This window comes from Pseudorca crassidens, chromosome 14 (genome assembly GCF_039906515.1).
Source record: "Pseudorca crassidens isolate mPseCra1 chromosome 14, mPseCra1.hap1, whole genome shotgun sequence".
Taxonomy (NCBI): Eukaryota; Metazoa; Chordata; class Mammalia; order Artiodactyla; family Delphinidae; genus Pseudorca; species Pseudorca crassidens.
In genome coordinates, this window is record NC_090309.1 from 54,827,753 (window position 1) to 54,851,292 (window position 23,540).

The following is a 23,540-nucleotide window of genomic DNA, read 5'->3' on the forward strand; positions in this document are numbered from 1 at the left end:
CTGTTAAATCCAACCCCATGTTCAACTTTTTTTTAAGTTTCATTGAAGCATAATTGACCTACAACACTATGTTAGTTCCAGGTGCACAGCACAGTGATTCAATATTTCTATACATTACAAAATGAGCACCATAGGTCTGGTTGCCATCTGTCGCCGTGCAAGGGTGCTACAGTATTACTGAGTCTATGCCCCATGCTGTACACTTCATCCTTGTGACTGACTCACTTATTTTGTAACTGGAAGTTTTTACCTCAATCTCCCTTACCTATTTCACTCCCCCCTCCCCCCATCAACCACCTGTTTGTTCTCTGTTTCTATGTCTGTTTCTGTTTTGTGTTTGTTCACTTGATGTTTTATAGATTCCACATATAAGTGAAATCATACAGCATTTGTTTTTCTCTATCTGACTTATTTAACTTAGCATAATACCCTCTAGGTCTATCCATGTTGTCACAAATGGCAAGATTTAATTAATTTTTATGGCTGAGTACTATTCCAGTGTGTGTGTGTGTGTGTGTGTGTGTGTGTGTGTGTGTGTGTGTGTGTGTGTGTGTGTGTGTGTGTGTGTGTGTATACATCTTTATCCATTCATCTATCAATGGACACTTAGGTTGCTTCCATATCTTGGCTATTGTAAATAATGCTGCAATGAACACAGGGGTACATATATCTTTTCAAATTAGTGTTTCTATTTTCTTCAGGAAAATACCCAGAAGTGGAATTGCTGGATCATATGGTGGTTCTATTTTCCCATGTTCTACTTCTTACTTTAATAACTTCTTGGAACCATTTGGCACTATCCATCATTTCCTTCTTTAAATTTTAAAAAAATACTCTCTACACTTTCGGCTTCCATGATGCCATCCCTTGCTACTTTTCCTCCTACCTCTGAGGTCTTTCCCTCCCAGCTCCTTTGCACACTCATCCTAGGATGCTGGTACCCCACCCCACCCCCCAGATTCCCAAGTTGTTTTCTTCTTTCTTCACACTCAAGGTACTTATCCTGGGGATGACATCTACTTTATAGGTTTAACTACTACTTAGACATTGACAAATCCCAAATCTAAATGCTCAGTCTAGACTTCTCCTCGGAGTTTCGATGAGAACGTCCAACAGTCAGACAGCTCCATGTAAACTTCCCACAGGCACCTCAAAGTTAACATGCCCCCAGCTCAACTCCACCATCACTGCCTCCAGCCCTGCCCTCCCTCATGTGTTCCCTGTCTCAGCAAGTAATGTCACCATCCTCCCAGTTGGATCTCATCACTACAGCCAATAAATCACTCCTTGATACCTCTTAAGTTGGTTTCCTTCTTTATTCCCACCACAGCCAGTACCTTATTTCCAGTCCTCATAATTTCTCATTGGGATCCCTTCAATGACCAATTGGTTCATGGCTTCAGCTTTCCTTCTTATACTTTACCTCTTTTTCCAATTTTTCCACAATAGGTATTTATCAATAATACATTCACTAATAATAAAATACTGATTTTATAACATAAAGTAATTTCATAAAATTTAATGTTTTTCATTTTTTAATTAAATTTAAAATAACAAAACACTGTTTTTAAATAATGTCCATGAGACGTTCCTGCCCAATAGTTCACGGTTGTCCAACTCTGTGAGCAGGTTGGGACCAGCTTGTGAAACTGGACACTCTATCCAGGCCCCCAGGGTACGTCCCCACCTCCCCATATTACATGCCATAACCTGTGTCACTTAGCACTCATTTGAGCAGAAATCAATTCACAGGCAGGACAGCAGGAAACAGGAAGAAACTCAAGACTCAGAAGTCAAGGTTCAAACCCTACTTCTGCTCACAAGCTACATGACATGATCAAATTACTTAGTCTCTGAGCCCGTTTCCTCATGGGGGCCATGGGCATAATATAACATCTATCACAGGCCTACAAAGGATCAATAAGATGTGACAGTGCTTTAGCAGGGTTCCTTCCAAGAGTAAGCTCTGAACCACAGATGGTGACAGAAGAATCTCTATGACTTATTTCAAGGCCCACCTCTGAAAACTTTTCTTCCCTTCTACTCTAATGTATTTTTTCCTTACATTTCTTCTGCACTTTCATAGGCTCATCTTGTCTCCCCAGCTTGTTCACTATCTTAAAAGATGGAACCACGCCTTCCTTCTTCTGGTTCCCTCTACAGAGTCCCTTGAATGGCCTCTGCACAGAGACGGCTTAACAAATGCTCGGAGTAACTAATAAGGGCTTAGCGAGGGCTTGGGCTCAGTCCTCTGGCCAGGCCTGGAATGCGCTCTCAAGGCTATGAAAAGATTCTTTAAGAGGAGGGACATCGGGGTGCAGGTGCGGGGGGAGGAGGCCAGGACCAGCGCCTTACCTTTGCACTGCAAACCCTGCCGCAAGAGGCCCCAGAGCAAGGAGCCGCAGTGGTCGCAGAAGGTGGGAACCTTGTAGTTGTGGATCCCGAACTTGTGGGGCATGTTGACACTGAACCGCTGGGAGCCCACCTGCAGGGACGGCAAAACACAGGGTCACCGCTCAGCTCCTTGCTCTGAAAGCTGCCCTGGGAAAGAGGTGAAGAGAACCTCCCTGCTGGGACCCTTATCCCACTCTCTCTGCTGCTCTGCTGGACTCTGCTCCCCCACCAGTCCCCTCCGGGACTCCAGACCTCCAACTCCCATGGCACACAGCACTCAACCTGTACCTCACATTTTGACCTTAAAGAACTGTCATTATGTGCTTTTAATGCTGCTTGAGCACCAGAGCCTAGCTAGGCAGAGTCTTTCTGCAGCCTGATGGTGGATGTGGGATTCTGTGAACACCCAAGAACCCAGCACAGCCGTGGAAACTGTAGGTCATCCGTTAGGACCAACAACCACCACGATGGAGATGGCTAACACTGAGTGGTGACCACTAAGGGCGCTGAGGCATCGGTGCTGACCACAGGCCAGGCACCACCAGCTCAGTTAAACCTCACCACCACCCTACGGGGTGCGCACGAGTTGACAAATGAGGAAATTAAGGAACAGGGAGATTAAGAGATGGCCTGCAGGCGGGTGCGTGGCAGAGCCAGGATTTGAGGCTGTGGCTCTGAATTCAGGGCCCAGGCTTTTTAACCACTATGCTGCCACTCATTATTTAAAAGGAGTAAAGAGAAGGTGGCAAGACAGAAGGGCAGAGGATGGCGGAGAGGAGTCCAGGCATCTGATCTGCAGGCCTGGGTCTGCCACCAGCCCCCTGTGGGGTCTCAGGCAAGTTTCCTGACTTCTCGGGGCTTTGGATTCCTTATCCAGCAAAGAAGGATGACACCCCCAACCCACCTAATACGACAAGATTGTGGGGTCAATGACACGCTGGGGGTGGAAGAGGTGGGAAACATTAACTGAAGCAAGACGTCAGCAGGGGTCTCCCTCTGCCCTCTAAGAGACGCTCTCCACCTACTGATACATCTCTAGCCACACGAACAAAATCTGCCCCTCTCAGGACAGCAGGGCACCATCACCTGAGAGCCCCTGGGCTCGAGAGAGCATCACTCTTGCTACTCCAGGCATTAGGGACGGCACAGAGCAGAGGAGCTGTCCTTGGCTCACTGCTGCCTGGTGAGTGAAAAGCCCTCATGGGGGTGGTGAGAGCTGGGCACAGACGTGAATGTGAACACAAACACCGAGGTATGTGCACACACACCCTCAGGGTCACTCAGCTTCATATCAACCTCCTTATCACCCGGCAACAAGGAATGGCTGAGCCTGCCGCTGCACCAGCATCTTACTGAGCCCTGCTTGAGGTGCATCGGCTGTCTACTGTGCACTTACCCCAGCACCAGCATCCCAGTATTTACTGAAAACAATCGTGCCCACCCCTCCGTAGATTTGCAGCATACGTGTGCCTATTTGTGAATATAAATAAACCTGTAGAGGTTCGCAGTTCATAAGATTTACGAGACTTTTTTTTTAACTTACTGAGACTTATGAGATCCTTGAAAGCAGGAATCATGTATTCCTCTTTATTTCATTGGGACATGGAACAATTATCTGACATACAGGAAGTGCTCAATAAACGCTCAATAAAATGTCCATAAGAAGGAAGACAGACAGACAGCAAGCTAATCATCTTTTTCTTTCATTTACTTAAACTAATGAGGGTAACAACATACTTCGGGTTATGATCCTAGACCAGGAGCCAGGAGACCCGGGTGACAGTGACTTGCAATTTCTACCCTGTCAGTAGAACCTCTGTAAATAATTTTGGTGCTTTGTACTGTCTGCCCTCCAGGGACATGGGACACTCAATCTAAGCCTCGTCCCTTCCTGATTTCCAGAGATGGCGTGAAATCAAAAGGAGATAAAAGACGGAAAATGCTTTGGATGTTGAGATGTCACTTGGCTGAATTCTTTTTAAGAAGCAGGTAGAAGATCTCTATAGGTGACTCCTTTTAGAAGCCAAAGTATAAACCCATTTGATTATAAACCCAGGTGATTATAAATCCACCCAAGGCCTCTCTGACTCCCAAATCTACTGGCCTGATTATACAGTATTTATTTATTTCACCAAGAATTAAAATCATGTATTTGAAATCAATTGTCATGAACACAGATAACTTCTCTACTTAGATTCACACCTGTCATTTTCCCCAAAAGGTTTTTTTTTATTTTTTTTTTTTTGTGGTACGCGGGCCTCTCACTGTTGTAGCCTCTCCCGTTGCGGAGCACAGGCTCCGGACGCGCAGGCCCAGCGGCCATGGCTCACGGGCCCAGCCGCTCCGCGGCATGTGGGATCCTCCCAGACCGGGGCACGAACCCGCGTCCCCCGCATCAGCAGGTGGACTCTCAACCACTGCGCCACCAGGGAAGCCCCCCCAAAAGGTTTTTACATCTGTTAGTAGAACCACTCTTCTCCTAATCACTCAGTTAGGAGAAACCTGGCTTCAAGTCGAATCTTCTCTCTTCCTTACCCCTAACAACTTCTCTAACAGTCAATCTAACACTAGTTTCTAAGATTAAGAGAACACAGTGGTCAAGGGCTCAGACTCCGGAACTGACTAGCTGGATTTGAACGTGGCTTTTTCATATACTGGGCTGTGAGGTTTGGGGCAAGTTAATTTGACCTCTCCATGCTCCTATTCTCTCTGTTGGAAAGTGAAGGTAATAACAACATGGATTTCGTTAAGGTTGTTAAGGCTTTAAAAAACATACGATAAAGTGCTTAAATCAGTGCACAGCAAGTACTCGATGAATGTCAGCTATTATTGTTATTAGTGCGGTTCTTTCAGGCTCCTGAGTGTTTCTTAGATTTGCTAATCCCACTCCATTTCCCCATCACCTCATAAAGATAAGGTTCCCACTTGCATGTTGTGTCTCTTACTACTTATGAACTGTGTGGATCCCTTGACATGCCAGTGAGCCCCTTCACTGTTCCGATGAGATAATGACATAAAATAACTCACATTTTCCTTGTGGTCTTTCATTTGGGGATCACACAGCTCTTGGCATCCTATTCACACACCTAAACCCGACTCTGAGCCACACTCATTCCGTAGGCTGTACCTCACATTGGAAGACTGTGGACAACTCCCTTCATTTTTGATCAACACAATAAAGACAGCAGCGGGACCTCAAAGAGATAAGGTTTCTCTCGGGGACCACAGAGGAGGCAGTGGAAGGTGGGGATGGCGGTGAAGAAAGCCCAGAATTTCAATGCTATAAATATTTACCTCGTCAGGAGTTTCCTGTTTCTTTAATCCAGCGCACTTCGTAATTATGAGCTCATGGCATCGCTTGTGGACCACGCAAGTGCAAACTGCAAAGAGCAAAACACGAGAGGGCTGAGCGACAAGTAGGGGCAGAAAGGTTCCAACCCGAGATTCGATTAGGTCTCTGCAGAGGAGCGGGGGGGGGCGGGGGGGGGAGCCGCGCCCTTCTGTCTCTGTAGCCAAGTCTTAATGTAACGCCCTACCTGAAGCCCTTTATGTAGTCATTTCAAAGCACTCTGCCATCAGAGCCATTAGGGTTTCCTAAGTGCTCTGGAGAAGAATGGACCATTTATATCCAAAGGGCATCAGCAGTTTCCTCTAGTTTCAGGAGTATCAATCAATTTTCTTGCTTCTCTATGCCAAGGTCAGGGAACAATGGCCAGCCATGAAGCACTGTCTACCCAGGGAACTGCCGCTCTGAATGTGCTCCATTCAGGGTCCCACCAGGGTTGGCTGGGGTGACAGGCAGGCCGGCCGGCAGCAGGCAAAGGGATGTTTTGTGGCACAGAAGTGCTCTAGCTTCTTGATCTGCTTGTGCCCTTCTGTGCCAAACACAAATCTCATTTAATGTAATACTTCCCCAAGGTGGCCTAGAGCTCCGTCTTTAGTGTCACGGGCCATTCTGGGCAGCAGGTAGCTGCAAGTAACCTAAGAAGTCTCACGTGTGTAACTGCGTACATGCTACCCCCGAGACAGTCATGTCCCACAGAAGCTACCCCAGTCCCCCAGGGGTGAGACCCAAGTCAACCAGTGGCTGGGCGAGGAGACGGCATGGTCTCCCAGCTCCAACCACAGAGAAACCTCAACATGACCTCATCACATACCCACCATCCAGTTCTGGACAACTTAACCTCGCACCTGTAGTCAGTTAACTGGGGAAAAAAACAAACCCTCCCATACTTTCAAGTGACTGTTAAATGTTTAAGAGCTAATGACGGCACTGAAGAGACAAAAAAGAGAACCAGCAAGGACCATTAGTGATACTGAATAAGACAAGCTGGTGAGGGAGCTTCTTCAGGGAGTGGGAGAGTGAGGGAGCTGACAGAACACACAGAACCCGGCTCACGACACAGGCGGCCTCTAATGGGCATCTTACGGAAGTTTTACATTTCATGGGGAAAGAAGAAGGTGCACCAGAGAGGCTACAAAACAAGGCTGAGACCCCTGGAACACCTGCAGATGGTGGTCCCGCACATCCGCTCCCACACAATTATGGGGGAGAGGTGGCCAGGCAGGGACAAAGGAAAATCAGGGCCTTGCTTTGTGGGGAGGGAGCGTAAGTGTGCACAGCGTACAGAGCTCTGGATGTCACCCAACCCAGCACCCGCCTCCCACGAGCAGGGGTGATCTGGATCGACCTGGGGGCCCCAAGGATTTACTTCATACAATACCCTCTTACCTTGACATTGGTATCCCTGCTTTCCTATGACACCCCTGAAAAGAAGAACACGGCCCTTTAAGAAGATGAATTTCAGTAGGTCAAAAGCCACACAAAGCCAGCCCATTCCCATCATTCCAGTCGCTGCCCACAGTGCACCAAGCACACTGGAGTCCACCCAGCAGTGGGGTAGTGATCTCACTCCCAGTTGCAGGGTGCCTTAAAATGACTCTCTCTGAAGGCCACTGGGTGCAAGGTTTGGTCAGTGTCAGGGCTCAGTTTCCTATACAAACAACCATTCCAGGGGCCCAGCTGTGCTCTGGAAAGCCACGAAGACTCTGCTTGCTTTCCACAGGCCTCGAGGCGTCGAGTGTGCCCTTCTTCATGGATAAACGTGGAGGAGGGCTGTCGCTGGCAGACACAGTCCCTGAGCATTGCAGAAGCAGCCAAGGGCTATGGGGCAGTCTGTGGCCAGGACTGGGAGCTCAATCTACCACCTGAAGGTCAGCACCAGAGAGTCCTTCCATGGCCAGAGTACGGTACCCCTAGGGCAGGTTTAGGGTCAGCCTGGACACAGAACAACCCAACCCACCTGGCCTGAGCCCTGTCCTCGGGGCACCGTCACCAAGTGGTTAGCTCCCTGCAGTGAAAGCCCAGCCCAGCGAAAGGAGCCAGAAGTCATTAGGGCTGCAGCTAAGGGAGCCTAGAGTTGAGTGGTGCTGGCCACGGGTTAGAGAAGACCTGAGTCTCTAAGACTAAGCTTTCAGAACCTGTTCCCCCTATTCCTGACCAAAATACAGAGATGGAGGTCAGATGGTTGGCAGCCCCAGGAATGAGACACGTCTGAGGGTGGAGTGGGGCATTATTTCTGCTTCAGTCAGGTTGACTTTGCTCTAAGCTGTGTCACCTCAGATGTCCACGCCAACCTCTATGATTAGTTCTAGAACACCATGAGGATGAGATGAGGCTTTCCTGGATACCATGGGAATCCAGGGGGTCCTCAGTGCAATTCGAATGTCCCTCTTCTGGGTTCATGTTGCAGTGTGGGCTTGTTCACTTTCCCCTGCAGGATCCCAGTGTGTTGGCAAACTCCACATCAGTTTCAGAGAGGATGCCAGGAAGACTGAGCATGAGCTATTAGTCATGCTTACCAGGGATGGAATCAGGCCTCTGACACTTCCTAGCTGGGGGGCCGTAGAGTGGTCTCGTTTCTGAGCCTCAGCACTGTTGTTAGTGGAATGGGGTTCATAATACATAGCTCATAGGATGCTGGGAAGAGTTAATTAGAGATTTCCAGAGCCAAAGAGAGACCCTGACACATTGGTAGGTATTCATCAAAAGTTCCCTGCTTATCCCCAAGGCCAGTGTTCCTTATGTTTCTCCACCTCCCCAAAAGGCCTACTACTTACCTATCTCTGCCTATCAAAATCCTAGTCATCATGAAAGGAGAAATGCCACCTCCTCCAGGAAGCCTTCCCTGAGCACTCCAGGCAACGCTCCTCTCTCCCTCCTCTGAAATCTTAGCATCCTATCAGCACCAGTGTTATGACAGTTACTAAGAACTGTTTTGTATTATAAATACTGGCAATCAAATATTTTAAGCTTATTATGGAAAAATTCAGATGTATATTAGAAGAGAGAGATGAATATAGTGGACCCTCATGTACCCATCACCCAGATCCAACAACGATCAATACATGGCCAGCCTTGTTTCATCTCTACCCCTGGCCCCTCGCCCCTCCTTCCAGCTTATATTTTTCCTAAACAAATCTGAGACATCCTATCATTTCATTTGTAAATAATTCAGCTTGCCTCTCTAAAAGATAAGGATTTTTTAAAAAAACAAACCACAATACCATTATTGATTATAAAATCTTAACTCCTTAAATATGATGTATGATATGATCCTAAGTATAGAGGCACCAGGAACCAGTTTCTTCTTTCTATCTATCCCCCCAAGCACCACTCAGTCTTCCAGAAAAGTCTTCTGTAGTCAGAAAAAGAAATAAAGCACATCAGCATTTTTTACGTAAAGTTTCTAATCTCCTGACCCATTCCCCCCACCTCTCATTGCCAAGAAAGCGTAACTAGAGGTTTCCAGGAAAGAGGGCCTTACCAGATAAAATCCCTGCAGTGGGAACAGTAGGTGGGCTGCCGAAGGTAGGTAGCCATGAACTTGTGGCCGTTGACCTGGTGGACCCTGCGCCTGACAGCCCCCTGCCGCTTCCTGGGCCGCATGCGCTCCCGGAACACGCGTTCTTCATTGTCTTTGGGGGCTGGGGAAGGATAAGAGCACAGGAGAAAACACAGTCTGGATTAGCGTCCCTTGAAATAACCTCCTGCAGGAGAGCTACTCCAGCCTCGGGGATATGGAGGTAGAAGGGGGCGTGGGCGCAGCCTCCACTGGTCGAGGGACTCAGGGGTCTGAGGAGTCTCACCGCTCAGCTCCAGCGAGCAAGCACCCCGTGATGGGAAGGCTCAGACTGTGCACTTTGCCATGACAGCTGCACTCAGCATCCATCCCAACCCCAGTCCTGCTCCAGGTCTGGCCGCTCCACTCCTCCCCACACCAGCTACGTGTTGCAAGGGTGCAGGGTCAGAAGGCTCAGCGTTCAAATCTCCCTGAAACTTGTGAGTAGCGTGACCTTGGACTGCTGGTGTTCCTGGCCCAGAGCCTCGGCGGGCACTGTCCTCCGTCAATGGGGATAACACCAAAGGGCGTGGCCTGGAGTCAGTGGTGTGACTTCCCTCCACCCCCGGCTGCCTAATAAACCTGACTTTTCTTCCTTCTCCCTCTTACCTAGACCAGGACAATAAAGAGCCTTTCCCCAAAGGTTAAAAGGAGAGGGAAATAAAACACTGTGAAAGCAGACAGTTTCCAGAAGGCTCAAGAACCACCACCATGGGCTTGAAGACCCTACTGGAGACAAAAAGAGCTTCCTCATTTCTTCCTTCCCTCCCCTTGGAAGCCTGTCCCAAACCTAAGGACACCCTGCAAAGGGACAACAAAAGTAATAATAAAGATTGTTATGGACTGAATGTTTGTGCCACCCCTGCCCTCCCCTCCCCATTCATATGTTAAAGCCCTGAACCCCAGTGCGATCGCATTTGCAGGGGGTGCCTTTGGGGGGTAATTAGGTTTAGATGCAGGCATGAGGGTGGGGCCCCCATGATGGGATTAATACTATTATAAGAAAAGGAAAAGTGGGACTTCCCTGGTGGTCCGGTGGGTAATACTCCATGCTCCCAATGCAGGGGTCCCCGTTCGATCCCTGGGAACTAACTAGATCCTGCATGTATGCCACGACTAAGAGTCTGCATGCTGCAACTAAGAGTCCACATGCCTCAACTAACACCCGGCGCAGCCAAAATAAATAAATAAATATTTAAAAAGGAAAAGACCTGAGCTGGCTCACTCTCTGCCGTGTGAGGACACAGTGAGAAGGTGGCTGTCCACCAGCCAGGAAGAGAGCCCTCACCAGAACCCAGCCATGCTGGCATCTTGATCTCGGACGTCCCGCCTCCAGAACTGTGAGAAATAAATATCTGCTATCTAAGCCTCCCAGTCTAAGGTATTTGTCGCGGCAGCCTGAGGAGACTAAGACGGTGATGATAATGGCTCATGTTTGCCGAGGGCTTACACTCTGGCAGGCACTATGCTACATGCATGACACGCGTCATCACAACAACCCCACCTGAGGGGTACTGCTATTACCCGCCTTTTGCAGGTGTGCAGGCTGAGGAATGAAGAGTTCAAGTAGCCTGTTTCTCTTAATACAGCTGTCTAGTGGTGGAGCCCAGATTCTAACCCAGAGAGGGAGACGTCAAGGTTCCACCGGCCACATGCTGCCCTGAGGGACAGCCCACTCTCCCTACAGTAAGTCCCCAGAGCTCTCACGGGGTGGCTCTCGTTAAGGAAGAGCTGCGCTGCCTGTGGCTTTCCCGAGGGCAGGGGATACAGGCTATGGGTCTCCTGCCAAGCTCCTGTCACTCTCAAGTATGCCCTGGAAGGTCACCTGCATGGCACAAGTGAAAATGCACGAGGAAGGTTCCGTGCCCCCCAAATCCCCCCGGCACCAGCCAGTGCCCAACACTCCAGCATAACAGTGTCAGTCCTCAGGGGAACAAGCTTTGGTCCTCCTGGCCTCTTTGACAATAAGGTTCCCTGCAGCCGAGGTCATGTGTGTGAGCCAAACATCTGTTTAATCCAAGGGCATCTTGTCAATCCAGAGAGGGTAGGGGTGGAGAGAAAATCAAACTGAAGGAGGAAAAAGGCAAGAACGACGGGGAACAAATGCCTAGCGTGTGCTTTTAGAGGGAAGCAGCCTGCAAGCAAACAGGCGGGGCCGTTGACTGGAGGCTGCCCTCTGCGCTCCCAGGCTGCATCCTCAGCACTGCCCCTGATGACCCAGACGGGGGTCTGCCTGTGGACCTCCTGCTTCATAGCCCCCACCCTGCCTGGGTTTCCTTTTTAACTGGTGCTTATTGTTTCAAACAGTCTCTGACACCGACTACCTCTGGGTATAGAAAGCCCACTACCTCCTACTTGGCCACAACCTAGCGGGTGAGAGCCAGCTGAGCAAATTCTCACAGGAAGATCCCAGTTCTAACTAGAGACATCTACACACACACACACACACACGCAAAAATATGACAATCATCACTCAACTGTACAATTAGAGGTGACTTTCATTTCTGCTTCCTACTTTTCGGTATATTTAGACTATTCTATTTTTATAAGCTGGAAAAAATGTGGTATTTAAAAAAAAACAAATCTTTTCAATAGCCCTTACTTGCTACAAACCTGATCTACAAAAATCCAAACCCCAAAACTCAGCCCTGGGCAGCTCAGGCCAGGGGATGTGGATTCTCTTTGTACAAGGCACCCTTCAAATTCTTTCAAAGAAGGATTCACCACGGAATATATGTCAATAGTAAGCCCTAATGTGTTTAAGATGCAATTTGATTTACGAATCTCTCAGATTTGCGAGTCATTTGTGATCCTGGAAATTGTGTTTTCAGTTAAAATGGTGATGAGTTCAATCTAGTCTTCTCAAGGGAGCACTGCTATAACGGGGGTTATAGGGCTCCCTGACGGCCTTATTCCTCAACCTTTTAGAGAAATGACCACAGCAACCAAACTGAACATTCTAAACTGTGCTTACACTGATTTAATAGATAAATGCAGCAACCAATTAATTTAATTCCATTTACTTTTGAAGACCTCTTGGTGGGGTGCACTGACACCGGGGGAGAAGCTGCTTCAAGCCTGCAGAGGGTGGGGGCTGGGGGATGGGAGGGTCTGGGGCGCAGGGTAGATAGAGAGCCAAGGACAGCTCCTGCTAAGGTGGGGTCTCTCTGATCTAACTTCCCCAAAGGGTTCCGTTACGCTGCCCCAAAGCATATACGCCCTGTCTTTTGAAAGTCAGATTCTGCATCCAAGATGTGGGGAGACAAAAGGCTACAGGAGAGGAAGAACACAGGTAAACTTCATGCTCCAAGGAGGCCTGCACACAAAGCTTCAGGAGAAAGGGGGTGGGGCCCCTGGCTGATGAAAACACCCCCATTCCACACACCTCTGCACAGGGGGGCCACGAGGTTCCGCAGCCCCAGAGAACCTCCCTGCTGGGCCTGGAGTCACTGCTAGCAATGGATCCCTTCAGCATTTCCCACTGATGTGAAGGGTCTCTATTAAAATGCGGCTTCCACGGGGAAGGGAGTAACGCACTGTGTGTGTGCGCAGGCACACTCACGCATGGGTAGGAGAGAGTGCACGGTGCGGGGGTAAAAGATTTATAAATACATATATATATTTGTGTGTATAATACCAATTAACATATATATCAAATAAATCATGCATAATTTATATACTATATACTTACATATAATATAGCATAATATATTAATATATGTATGCCATTAACATAATATCATTATGATATATTATATTATGGCATGGTTATAATTATATTAATTACAATATATTATTGCATAATATGAAATACATGATAGACAGATGCATAGTTTTGCCAAACCATTTGAAGCAACACTTCACCCCTAAATACATCAGCCTTTATCTCCTAAGAACAAAGACATTCTCCTACATAATCACAGTATCAAAGTCAAGAAATTTAACACTGACATAACTATCCAATATACAGTTCATATTCAAATCTCCCTGATTGTCCCCAAAATGTCCTTTATCGTTGCTGTTGTTTTCAAAAGTTTAATCCAAGAGCTAATTAGAGTTCATGCATGGCATTTGTTGCTATGTCTCTTTAATCTCCTAATCTAGAACAATTTTCTTGACATTTTTCTTTTATGATACGTTTATGAAAAATATAGGATATTGTCTTATGGAACATTCTACAACTTGGATTTGTTTGTTCCCTTTTGATTAGTTTCCAATTCAATGGCAAGCATACCATAGAGACCTACGTATCAACAAATCCAAATATATTCATCAAGGGGCTTCCCTGGCGGCACAGTGATTAAGAATCCGCCTGCCAACGCGGGGGACACGGGTTTGATTCCTGGTCCGGGAAGGTCCCACATGCTGCGCAGCAACTAAGCCCATGCACCACAACTACTGAGCCTGCGCTTGAGAGCCCGCGAGCCACAACTACTGAAGCCCACATGCCTAGAGCCCGTGCTCCACAATAAGAGAAGCCACCGCAAGAAGAAGCCTGCGCACAGCAACGAAGAGCAGCCCCCGCTCACCGTAACTAGAGAAAGCCCGCGTGCGGCAACAAAGACCCAACGCAGCCAAAAATAAATAAATTAAAAAAAATGTATTAAAAAACACACAAAAAATATATTCATCAAAATCTTTATCTATAGATAAATGTGTAGATGACATGAACATAAAATTTATAGGAGGAGAAATATAAAATATTCACTCTTACTAGGAATTCTTAAAATGCAAAGCAGAGCAGTCTTGACATACCACTGACATACCGTTTAATGCCTAATAAAGAAACAAATTTGTTTTAAAATGGTATTATCAGCTATTTGGAAGGCTGCTGTGAAACTGATTTATTCATTCACTGCTAGAGGCAATGTCACATAATATTTTCAGAAGCAATATTACAGTACATAGCAAACATCACAAACAGATTCATAACCTCTGATTAAGCTTTAATTCCTAAGGAATTGCCAAGTCAATAATTAAACAGAAACTAAAAGCTATACACTTATAACTTATCGATGTTCCCCATGGCATGTCTAATCGGCCATCAAATAGAAATAACTTGACTGTCTCACATTAGGAGAATGGTCTAATGAATTATATTACATCTATAGCAATTTAAAAATGGTAGGGAAAGACTATGTAGGAACGTGGGGAAACAGAAGGCACAGGAACACAACCCTACGTAAAACACGTTTGCAGGCTGAAGGTAACATGGAAGTAAGAATTACGTTACATTAGGATGATGGGAGTATGTATTTGTATATTTGAAAAAATGTTCTCTAATGCTCTTTAATGACTTTTAAAAGCAGTTCTGCCTAAAGCATTAGGTAATGGAAGGGTCCCTCGTGTTGCAGGAATGGGGGGCTGCATGGTGTGAATGAGGAGGAAAGGGCACCAGATGTTGGCATGGAGATCAGGAGAGACAATATACATTTTATTGGCTTCCCCAATTGCCTGTGGTTCTGAACTGCGTGAAGAGTCACCCCACCTGCCCCTACATCTGCGACTTGCTCTGAAGGATGCTCTTTGCCGTCACTGGATGCACTCGGCCACACCCACCTGGGGCAACGTTTCATTTGCCACAGCCCATGAGGCAAAACCAATGCTGGCTTTCCTCCCCGATGGCCCTTCCTGCCCTACACAGATCCTTTGTTTTATGGCTGCATCTACCACACAGTAGAAGGGGTGACTCAAGTGAGGGAAAGGCCAACGCAAAGTTGGATAACTCTCGTGAAACTTTCTGTGGAAATGAAGATCTTGGCCGGTCAGATACCGTGACAAGAATTCACAAAGGCATAAAGCTAAGGAGACACCCTATGAAGCAGCTGTGAGATCCTCAGCAATTCCAATCTCTAACAACATTCCAGGAATGTTTTCTGCTTGGTTTGATTTGCCTATAAGCTCAATCTCCTAGGGGCTTCTAACACCAATAGGTACCTTACAGCCCCAGTGCTCAAAAGAATCTATGACAGGCTGCAGGCAAGTGGCAGGAGAAGCACAAAGAACCCACACCTCGCAGTTATTGTTCTGTGCATCAGTCTCAGCTGGCCCCTTTTCCTTGGGCTGAGACTTCTCGGTCTAGACCAGAGGGACACTCAGAGACACAGGGAGAGGCAGCCCCTGGCACCAAACCCTATGCCACCTCCTCTGGCCAGTCTGATTACTGAAGGTCTCACTGCTTCGTCATCACCTCCCTCACCTCATCTCATGTCCTCCTGCACAAAAAGGGGGCTGAGCTGACCGGACTGAACACAGTCCCCCACACAAGGTCATGGGCACCCTTAACCTCAGTGCTCTGGGAATGCCTTTCAGTTAAAGAATATCTAGCAGGGAATTTCTAAGAGGCTAACGCTGACGAACTCCCAGATGCCAGAACTTCCTCCCTGGGTATGTGTAACAAGGACTGCCAAACCCAAGGATCAAGCTTGCCCAAGACCCTTGAGCTGGGAGCCTGGACCAGTCAGAAGGACCAATATGCATGACCGGCCGCCTCTGGGCACCAGTGTCATTCCTCACTGCAGGAAGGTCACCTACTCTTGATGTTCAGGGCACACAGGGGTCTTTTCCACAAGCAAGTACGTCATGGGTGGTCTTCATTATTTTTTCTGACCTCCCTCTTTTGACTTTCTCTTTCTACCAGTAGGGTTAAAATAGGTGCTGGGAGACTGGACAAATTTTGCCTTTGCCCCAGACTTGCTTTGTATCCTAGAACAAGTCATTTAACCTCTTTGGGCTTCTGTTTTCTTATCAATGGCTCTGCCTGAACACCAAGCTGGCACATTCTCTCCCCCAGGTGCCAACACGGCACCTCCTTACTGAGAGGGAGTGAAACTGCCTCATCCCCTGCCCAGCAAAACCTACCCCTGCTGGCGTCCGGCTGCCCCCAGATGGTCCACCCCTGCCACTGTGAATAAAAGAGAGAGTCGTCATGGTCTACCCCAACCCCATCCAACAGAGGCTCTGGAGAAGCAGACTCCATCTTCAGACTTGGAGAACTCTCGGGAAGACTGGGCTGGGCAAGGAGCATTGACTCAGCTCTAGGACAAAAGCAGTAAGAAATGTGACTAGTTCGAAAAAGGCTGGGAATGTCCTCGGATGGCTCATCTTGGAACCCAAGCAAAGAGTGAATACAGTCTTCAAGGCAGGTTATTTCACGACACAAAGAAAATAACTCAGCCATCCCGGTATTTTTTTGTGTGTGTGGTACGCGGGCCTCTCACTGCTGTGGCCTCTCCCATTGCGGAGCACAGGCTCGGGGCGCGCAGGCTCAGCGGCCATGGCTCACGGGCCCAGCCGCTCCGCGGCATGTGGGATCTTCCCGGACCGGGGCACGAACCCGTGTCCCCTGCATCGGCAGGTGGACTCTCAACCACTGCAACACCAGGGAAGCCCCATCCCGGTATTTTTGTCTAAATAACTGTCAAATCCTGGATGATTCTGAAGCTGCGTGTATGGGCATGTGCTAACCATCTTACATCTGAGGTATTATTCTCTATACGAGGTACTGTTACACATCTATGAGGTACTATTACATATACATGAGGTATCATTACATATACACGAGGTATGAAAGCAACTTATACACACCCTCTAACATCTTGAGGTGGTATTCTTCTTGACTTACAAATGAAGAAACCAAGGCCCCAAGATGTTAATGACTGATTTGTTCAAGGTCACACAGCTAACAGTGAATGTCAGTTCAGGAATTCTCACCCTGGCCCATCCATTCACACCTCCCAAGGACGGCGGAATAGCCTAGATCCCTGGTACCCAACTGTGTGTATGGAAGTCTCTTCCCGGCTGCTGCCCACCCACCTCTCCACACATGCATCCTGCTCTCATCTAGAGACTTAGAAAAGAAAGCTAAAGGGGACTCATTAATTCATAACACACCCACACAGTAAAATTTAATGCAGTGGATTCAAAAAGCAGATATGCTAAGTCCACCTAGAAAGAATAAGTAGAAAAAGAAAACTAGGAAACGTGTATAGTGTATATTTGAATAAAATAAGAAAGAGAAAAGGATAAATATCGTCAAAGAGCATAAGGAGAAATACACATTGAGACTTTCTGAAGGGTAAAAAAACTGTACATCCTAAAAAATGTTTATTATGTGGATACTGGCTGGAAGGCAGGGCTCTGAGCACAGGCTCTTGGCCACAATGGAAGGGGCATAGCCACTCTCTAAATTATTCTTCTCAAATACTTTGGATTTGGTCCTTAGTAGATGAGCCTCCACTAACAAAGCAAGGAACTACCATCACAGTCCGGACAACGGTGATTATGACCGGGGTGTGGGGAGGAGCTCCTGACAGACACTAAATGGAATTTTTCCCACTCAGTCTCTGAAGAGTTTACTTAATTTTCCCTCTCAGTAAATCTCTGGTTTAACTTTATGGACTTACCGTTAAAAATGCAAGATCACGGAAATAAAACAAAACAAAACAAAACTAGGTACTGAAAATCAAAGGAGCAGTGCCTTTTCATTTTATTTTCCATGAGGAAGATGGATTATAATATTTTCAAGTTGAAACAAATGCTACATGACAGTGAGTTTTAATGATTAAGTAAATATTTATGTGGTGCCGAAGACTATGTTCTACATGTTGTGCTCACACAATAAAGAAAATTTCTGTTCAAAACAGGAAAGAGGAAACAGCAATTAATTCTGCTAGTGAGATTAGTCTGTGCTATCTATGCCTTTCCAAAGAGCCACACAATGTGAAGCAGAAATGTCTAGGAGGAGAGGCTTGGAATTGTCTGCATGTGCTATTCTGTGTGTAATCTAATCAGAAGAGCACTGGTGGCATTTCAAGATTAGCATCTCAAATTTAATGTAAACCATTTTCTCCTTTCTCATCTTTACTTTCTGAATGACCTGTTTTGTGTTCATGGCAGGGCGTATGCTCTGTCCACTTATTTAAAATAAAGCTTAAGCTAGTTTGTGCTTTGCTGGGGGGAAAAAAAACGTGAAAAATCTGGACGCTTGACAGGGTAGGGAGAGTAGCGCTACGGTAAACTAAGGTCAAACCCAGCGGTGGCGGGACAATGGGATGGTCACTGAGGGAGAGCACACCAGGGAGAAAGGGGGCGGGCAGCCCCCCAATCCCACCACCCAGGCTCTGATGCAGAGCACATGGGGACATGGAGAACCACTGGAGAACAATGATCGTCCTTAAGCAAGCAGGAAGTCTCCTTGCCTCCTGCCTGTCTGCATTTATTCATTCCCTCCCTTCCTCCCTCCTCCATCCATTCAAAATTACACACTGCAGTCACACTGGAACTACTACATGCTTCTGGTACCCAGGAAAAGTCACTACTTGCCAGGAGAAAAACCGCAGAGCAAAACCCCTCCAGGCAGACTTGCTAAATGCTCAAAGAGGCTTCTCATCCAGGGAAATCAGCCAAGGGCGGGGCCAGAGTCCTCACTGGTACCAGCGATGGTCCTGTGATTCATATCACAGGAAACTTAGCTGCTGCTGAATTCCTGGGCACCTGAGCCCTGTGGAGCTCATGTCCACGAGGTCATGTCTGTGGTTCATGTTTCTAAAATGCTCTATTAAAAAATGCCTGTGGGAAAGCAGTGGCAGAAGTCTCAGCAGAGCATCTGTCCGTTCCCAGGTGCTAGCTGGTGGTCATGGGTGGAGGGGTGGGGGGCGTCAGTGCCAAGTGAAGGTTGACACCCCCCTTTTCAAATATATCACAAGCCTTTTAATGACAAGGTAGCCCGGCCAAAAAGGTTATGGGATTATTTACTGAAAAACCCACACCCATCAGTGTTGTTGCTATCAGCCCTTCGACATCATCCAGTCAGCGGCAGGCAGGATTCGGAAAGGTTCAAGGACAGTGACCTAAAAATGACACCCTCCAATGCCCAAGTGGTCCCCTTACCCCGTCACCCCAGGCTCCAGAGACCTTCTCAAAATTAACCGCCTGCACAATTTCCCAAAATGCCACAATGAACTCACTCTTTACTTTCCCCAAACTCCTCTGTTTGCTAAGGCAGTTCTGCACTGTCACTAATATTTTAAAGTTAAAATTAAAAAGAAAAACCGTAGCCTTCCCCAGAGAGATCTGAAGTCCTGAGCAGGGTTCCCAGGAAGTTGGCCAGATGGGTATTTATCAGGCTAACTAGGAAAGAAGAATAGTTTCAGGGAATCAGGAGATAAAAACAAACAAAAATAGGCAATGAAAGACCCGTAAGACAAAGGAGATGGAGAAAGAAGATGAAAAGAAGTAAAGATGATTATTAAGCCACAAAGTCCAGGCTGGTAACTGGCCAAGTGAACCCCACACCTTTCCAGAAAGCAGATGGATTTGTCTTAAGTCATACAATCTATTCTCCCCATCCCTTGGACCACGAAGTGAGCTCACCTTCCTTCCATTGTCCCTCCAAGTAACCCAGGTCTAGCCAGTTTCCAGGGCAGGGTGTTGGGAGGATGGACTTTCCTTGGGAAGCTTAACACAGGTGAACAAGCCCCAGGTCCTTCTACAGATACAGTGATCATGGCCACAGTGCCCGTGGAACTTATATCTTCTCCCTTGGCTTCAAAAACCTGCTTAAATTAAACTTTTTCTGAAAAGTTTTATGTTCCATGGAGACTATGACCAGAATTCTGCATGTAGAGAGAGGGATAAGGAGGTCAAAAACAATAATGCTTTCAATAACTGAAAGCAAAGCAATCCAGAATCCAACCCTGTGCCCCTTCAAGGTGCACAGGCTCACACACGCACGCACGCACGCACACGCACACGCAATGCGTCCCACCCACCTGATGCTGACACCTCTTTCCAGGGAACACTGCAGTCTGGAAAAACTAATGAATTTCCAGGATTGCATCTTAGGGTCTCAGAAACTCCTCTCTCTCCATGAGATGTCTTCCAGAGAGACAGAAGAATGTTGGGGAAAGAAGAGTCACGATGTGAGGAGAAAAATGTATTTCTACTAGCTCTACAAAACAACAGAGACACCTGCTAAATTTGGGGTCTCATATCTATAAACTCGCATACGCGGAAAACGAAAATCATCAAGAACAAAAGATGGGGATGGGGGAGGGGAGAACCTTTTTTTCTTTCTAGTTTAATGAACCTAAGAAAATATTCTGAAGCCACAGATGCTTAAGGGAGACCCAGTTAGCTTAGGTCTTAGTGCTAATGAAGTACAAATGGAGGTCAAATTCCCCAAATGAGTAAGTTATCTCTGTCCAGAGGGAACTGTGGACACAGGCCCTGCCGTGAATCTCAGCAAACTTCTCGCAGATATCCATTCTTGGTCACCAGGGCTCTCGGGAAGTAGTAGTTATGGCCAAATATTACCCAAGTTCTCTCCTAAAAACCCAACTCCCATCCTATACCTTCCTCCCTCAGGGCAGCCCCAGAGCTGCGTCTTTACTTACAGAAGATGGTACTTTCCTAAACTGGAAATCTGGGCCCTGAATACAGTGCAGTCACCTGCCCACCCTTTCGGTAGGTCTTGGCTTAAGCATTAACTGGGACTAGACAGCAAAGGTTAAGCTGCAGTTAAGGTCTACCACAGTCTTAAGAGTGTCAAGAATCCCTAGTGATGTTTTAGCGCTGGCCCTGGCCAAAGCACATCTCTGCAGTGCTAGTGAGTCTGGCTGCCCCTAATAGGTCATGAGATGCCTAGGAGGAGAGAACTGAAATCTACCTAGAGGAAAGCCTTGAGAAGAAACTTCATTTTCTGGGAGAAAAAAAGAAAGGGTTGAATGAGAGGTATGGTGGCCAGTCTCCACAATGACCCCCAGGGATCCCTACCTCCTGGTATTAACACCTTCAATGTAGGCCCCTCCTACAATGACTAGAGATGCCCTGCTGACTCGTGTAACCAAAAAGATTTTGCAGAAATGACAGAGTGTGGCTCCTGAGGCTAGGTCATAAAAGACAACACTGCAGCTTCCACCTTGCTCTTTCTTGGATCACTCTTGGAAAGCCAGCTGCCATGTGCTGAGGACACGCAAACAGCCCTACGGAGAGGTCCGTTCGGTGGGAAACTGAAACCTCCTTCCAGTCAACACTGACTCATGAGTCAGGTGTGTCAGCCATCCTGGAATCAGATCCCCCAGCCCCAATTGAGCCCTTGGTCAGCCACAGCCCCGGCCAACACGAGAGACCACAGGCCAGAGCCATCCAGCTAAAGCTACTCGTGAATTCCTGACCCCCAGAAACTATAAGGAATAATACCAATTTCTTATTGTCTTAAGCTACTAAATTTGGGATAATCTGTTACTCAGCAACATATCTAATTCAGGAGGTAATAGATAAACCAAGCAGGAGAGACTTAGGGTAAACATCAGAAGGAAAACGTTTTAACTGTGAGAACTGTTCATTCAACTCAACCAATATTTACTGAGTGCCTCCGGGATGCTAGGTACCAGGCCTTTGTGTTACACATTTATCCTGCCTATGGGGAGGGACAAAGGGAAATAAATACTGAGAGGAAAGATTATATTAGAACCACGGTCACAGGGATCCTGGTGCCTATAGAAAAGTGAGTTAGGCTGACCTGGCTCCTGAGATACTGGTGTCCTGAAAACCAAACCATCCCGGATACTTTCAGCTCCACTGTGTCAGCTTTATCCTTTAAGCTTGAGGCTTAAAGCCCTGTTAAAACACAGATCCTGCGGGAGGGCCATTATGAGTTTAGTACGAACGAATTTCAGATCCTTTTTGGGGAGGTCGTACTGGGAAGCTAGAAAAATCATATAGAACCTGCAGGGAGAGTGGGGTTAGGAGAGAAACTTTGGAAACTTTACAGTCTGAAGCAAAAGACAAAATCCATGTGTAAACAAATCTAATAATAGAAATAATAGGTACCATTTGCCGTACGGTGTGTGATTAAAACGTATTTTCTCTGCTTCTTGAAAGGATCCTGCAAGATCAGTATTATTCTCTCCACTATGCAAATGAGGAAACTGGGGCTAAGAAAATCTCGATAACTCACCCAAGGGTGCATCGTTATTAAGTGGTAGAGCCTGATTTTGTACCAAGGACTGTCGTGCTCCAAAGTTCACAAGTTCATGGTTTCCCCACCATGCTCCACATAGTAAAGAAAATAAAACGGACATTCTTCTCCCCTTTCTTCTTATATAGAAACTGGAAAAAAACACTCAAGAAAATTCAAGCGTGCTGTTTCTCTTATTCTAACAGGTGGTTTATAGATTTTTTTTTTTAAATGAACTTTCTTTCTCCAATGCTGTAAATGAAAAAGCTATGTGAAAAATTAACAGCAGATTGGAACGAGAGAGACCCATTTCTTTTAAGTGAATGTAGGGTTTAATGAGAAATTCTGAAAGTTGTTTTGGAAAACAGGCGGCTGGCAAAGTCACAGGAAATGAAAATTCATAGAGATGACAGACTCACAGCACACGTGCCAGGGAGCTCAGGGGGAGTGACAGGAACACGACCAGAGTCCTTGCTTTCAGCCGATTTGTACTGCTTCCAGGCATTCCCTACAGAATTGTGAAAGGCAGGAGGAGACGTGAGGTATGATGCAGGAGCAGATATACTCATCACATAGGCAACCACCTCCTGGAACAAAAAGTTTCTATCTGCTCGAGCCAAGCAAGGAAGAAAGCTTTAGGTCAAGATGTTCCCCAAACCTGCCTCAAGCCAGCTTGCGGTCGGCAGGAACACGGGGCCACGAAGGAAAGCCTATTCTCTTTTCCACATCAGTCCCCTCTTCACTCCTGAGGCTACAAAAAAATTAGAAGTGAGAAGCTAAAATAGCAAGTGTGTGTGTGTGTGTGTGTGTGTGTGTGTGTGTGTAAGGTAGAAGTACTAAAATGACGATATGACATTATATCTTTTATTCTTTCAAATCATCTTCCCGAGATTGCAGTGGTGAAGAAGGCAAGGCATCCCTCCTTTCTGGAGCTGCTCTGGCCACTCTGGTGAGCAGAGTCTGGCCCAAATGATCTACTGGAAAGGAGAGCTCTTAATGCATCTACTGCTGAATGGGTAGAACAGGACAACAATTTTGCTCTTGCACTAGGGAAGCTTGGGTTTTTTTTTAATAAGCTCGCACAATATTCTTCCCCCTTATTTGCTGCTCAAGAGGACGCCAGTTGATTTCTGGGTGAGAGCAACCTGAAACTTGACAAATCATTAACCAGAACTTCTGGGTGATTCTCAACTTATCAACCTGAAATGTACACCCATTAGACCCCCAATTTGGTTCTCTCTCACGTTGATGCCTGGCTTGAAAACCTATCTAGGTATCAGAAA

At 46.8% G+C, this 23,540-nt stretch overlaps 1 protein-coding gene across 4 annotated transcripts in view; it reads right to left on the minus strand.

Annotated features, from left to right (window-relative positions):
• PRKCE (protein kinase C epsilon) overlaps positions 1 to 23,540 on the minus strand; it is a 510,787-nt gene that overhangs the window by 183,717 nt on the left and 303,530 nt on the right. For all 4 annotated transcript variants that reach the window (XM_067703065.1, XM_067703064.1, XM_067703063.1 and 1 more), the window contains 4 exons: positions 9,222 to 9,381; positions 7,127 to 7,161; positions 5,689 to 5,774; positions 2,356 to 2,485 (listed from right to left, as the gene is read on the minus strand). In XM_067703065.1, coding sequence (XP_067559166.1) covers positions 2,356 to 2,485; positions 5,689 to 5,774; positions 7,127 to 7,161; positions 9,222 to 9,381 — 411 coding nt within the window. The remainder of the gene's footprint in view (positions 1 to 2,355; positions 2,486 to 5,688; positions 5,775 to 7,126; positions 7,162 to 9,221; positions 9,382 to 23,540) is intronic.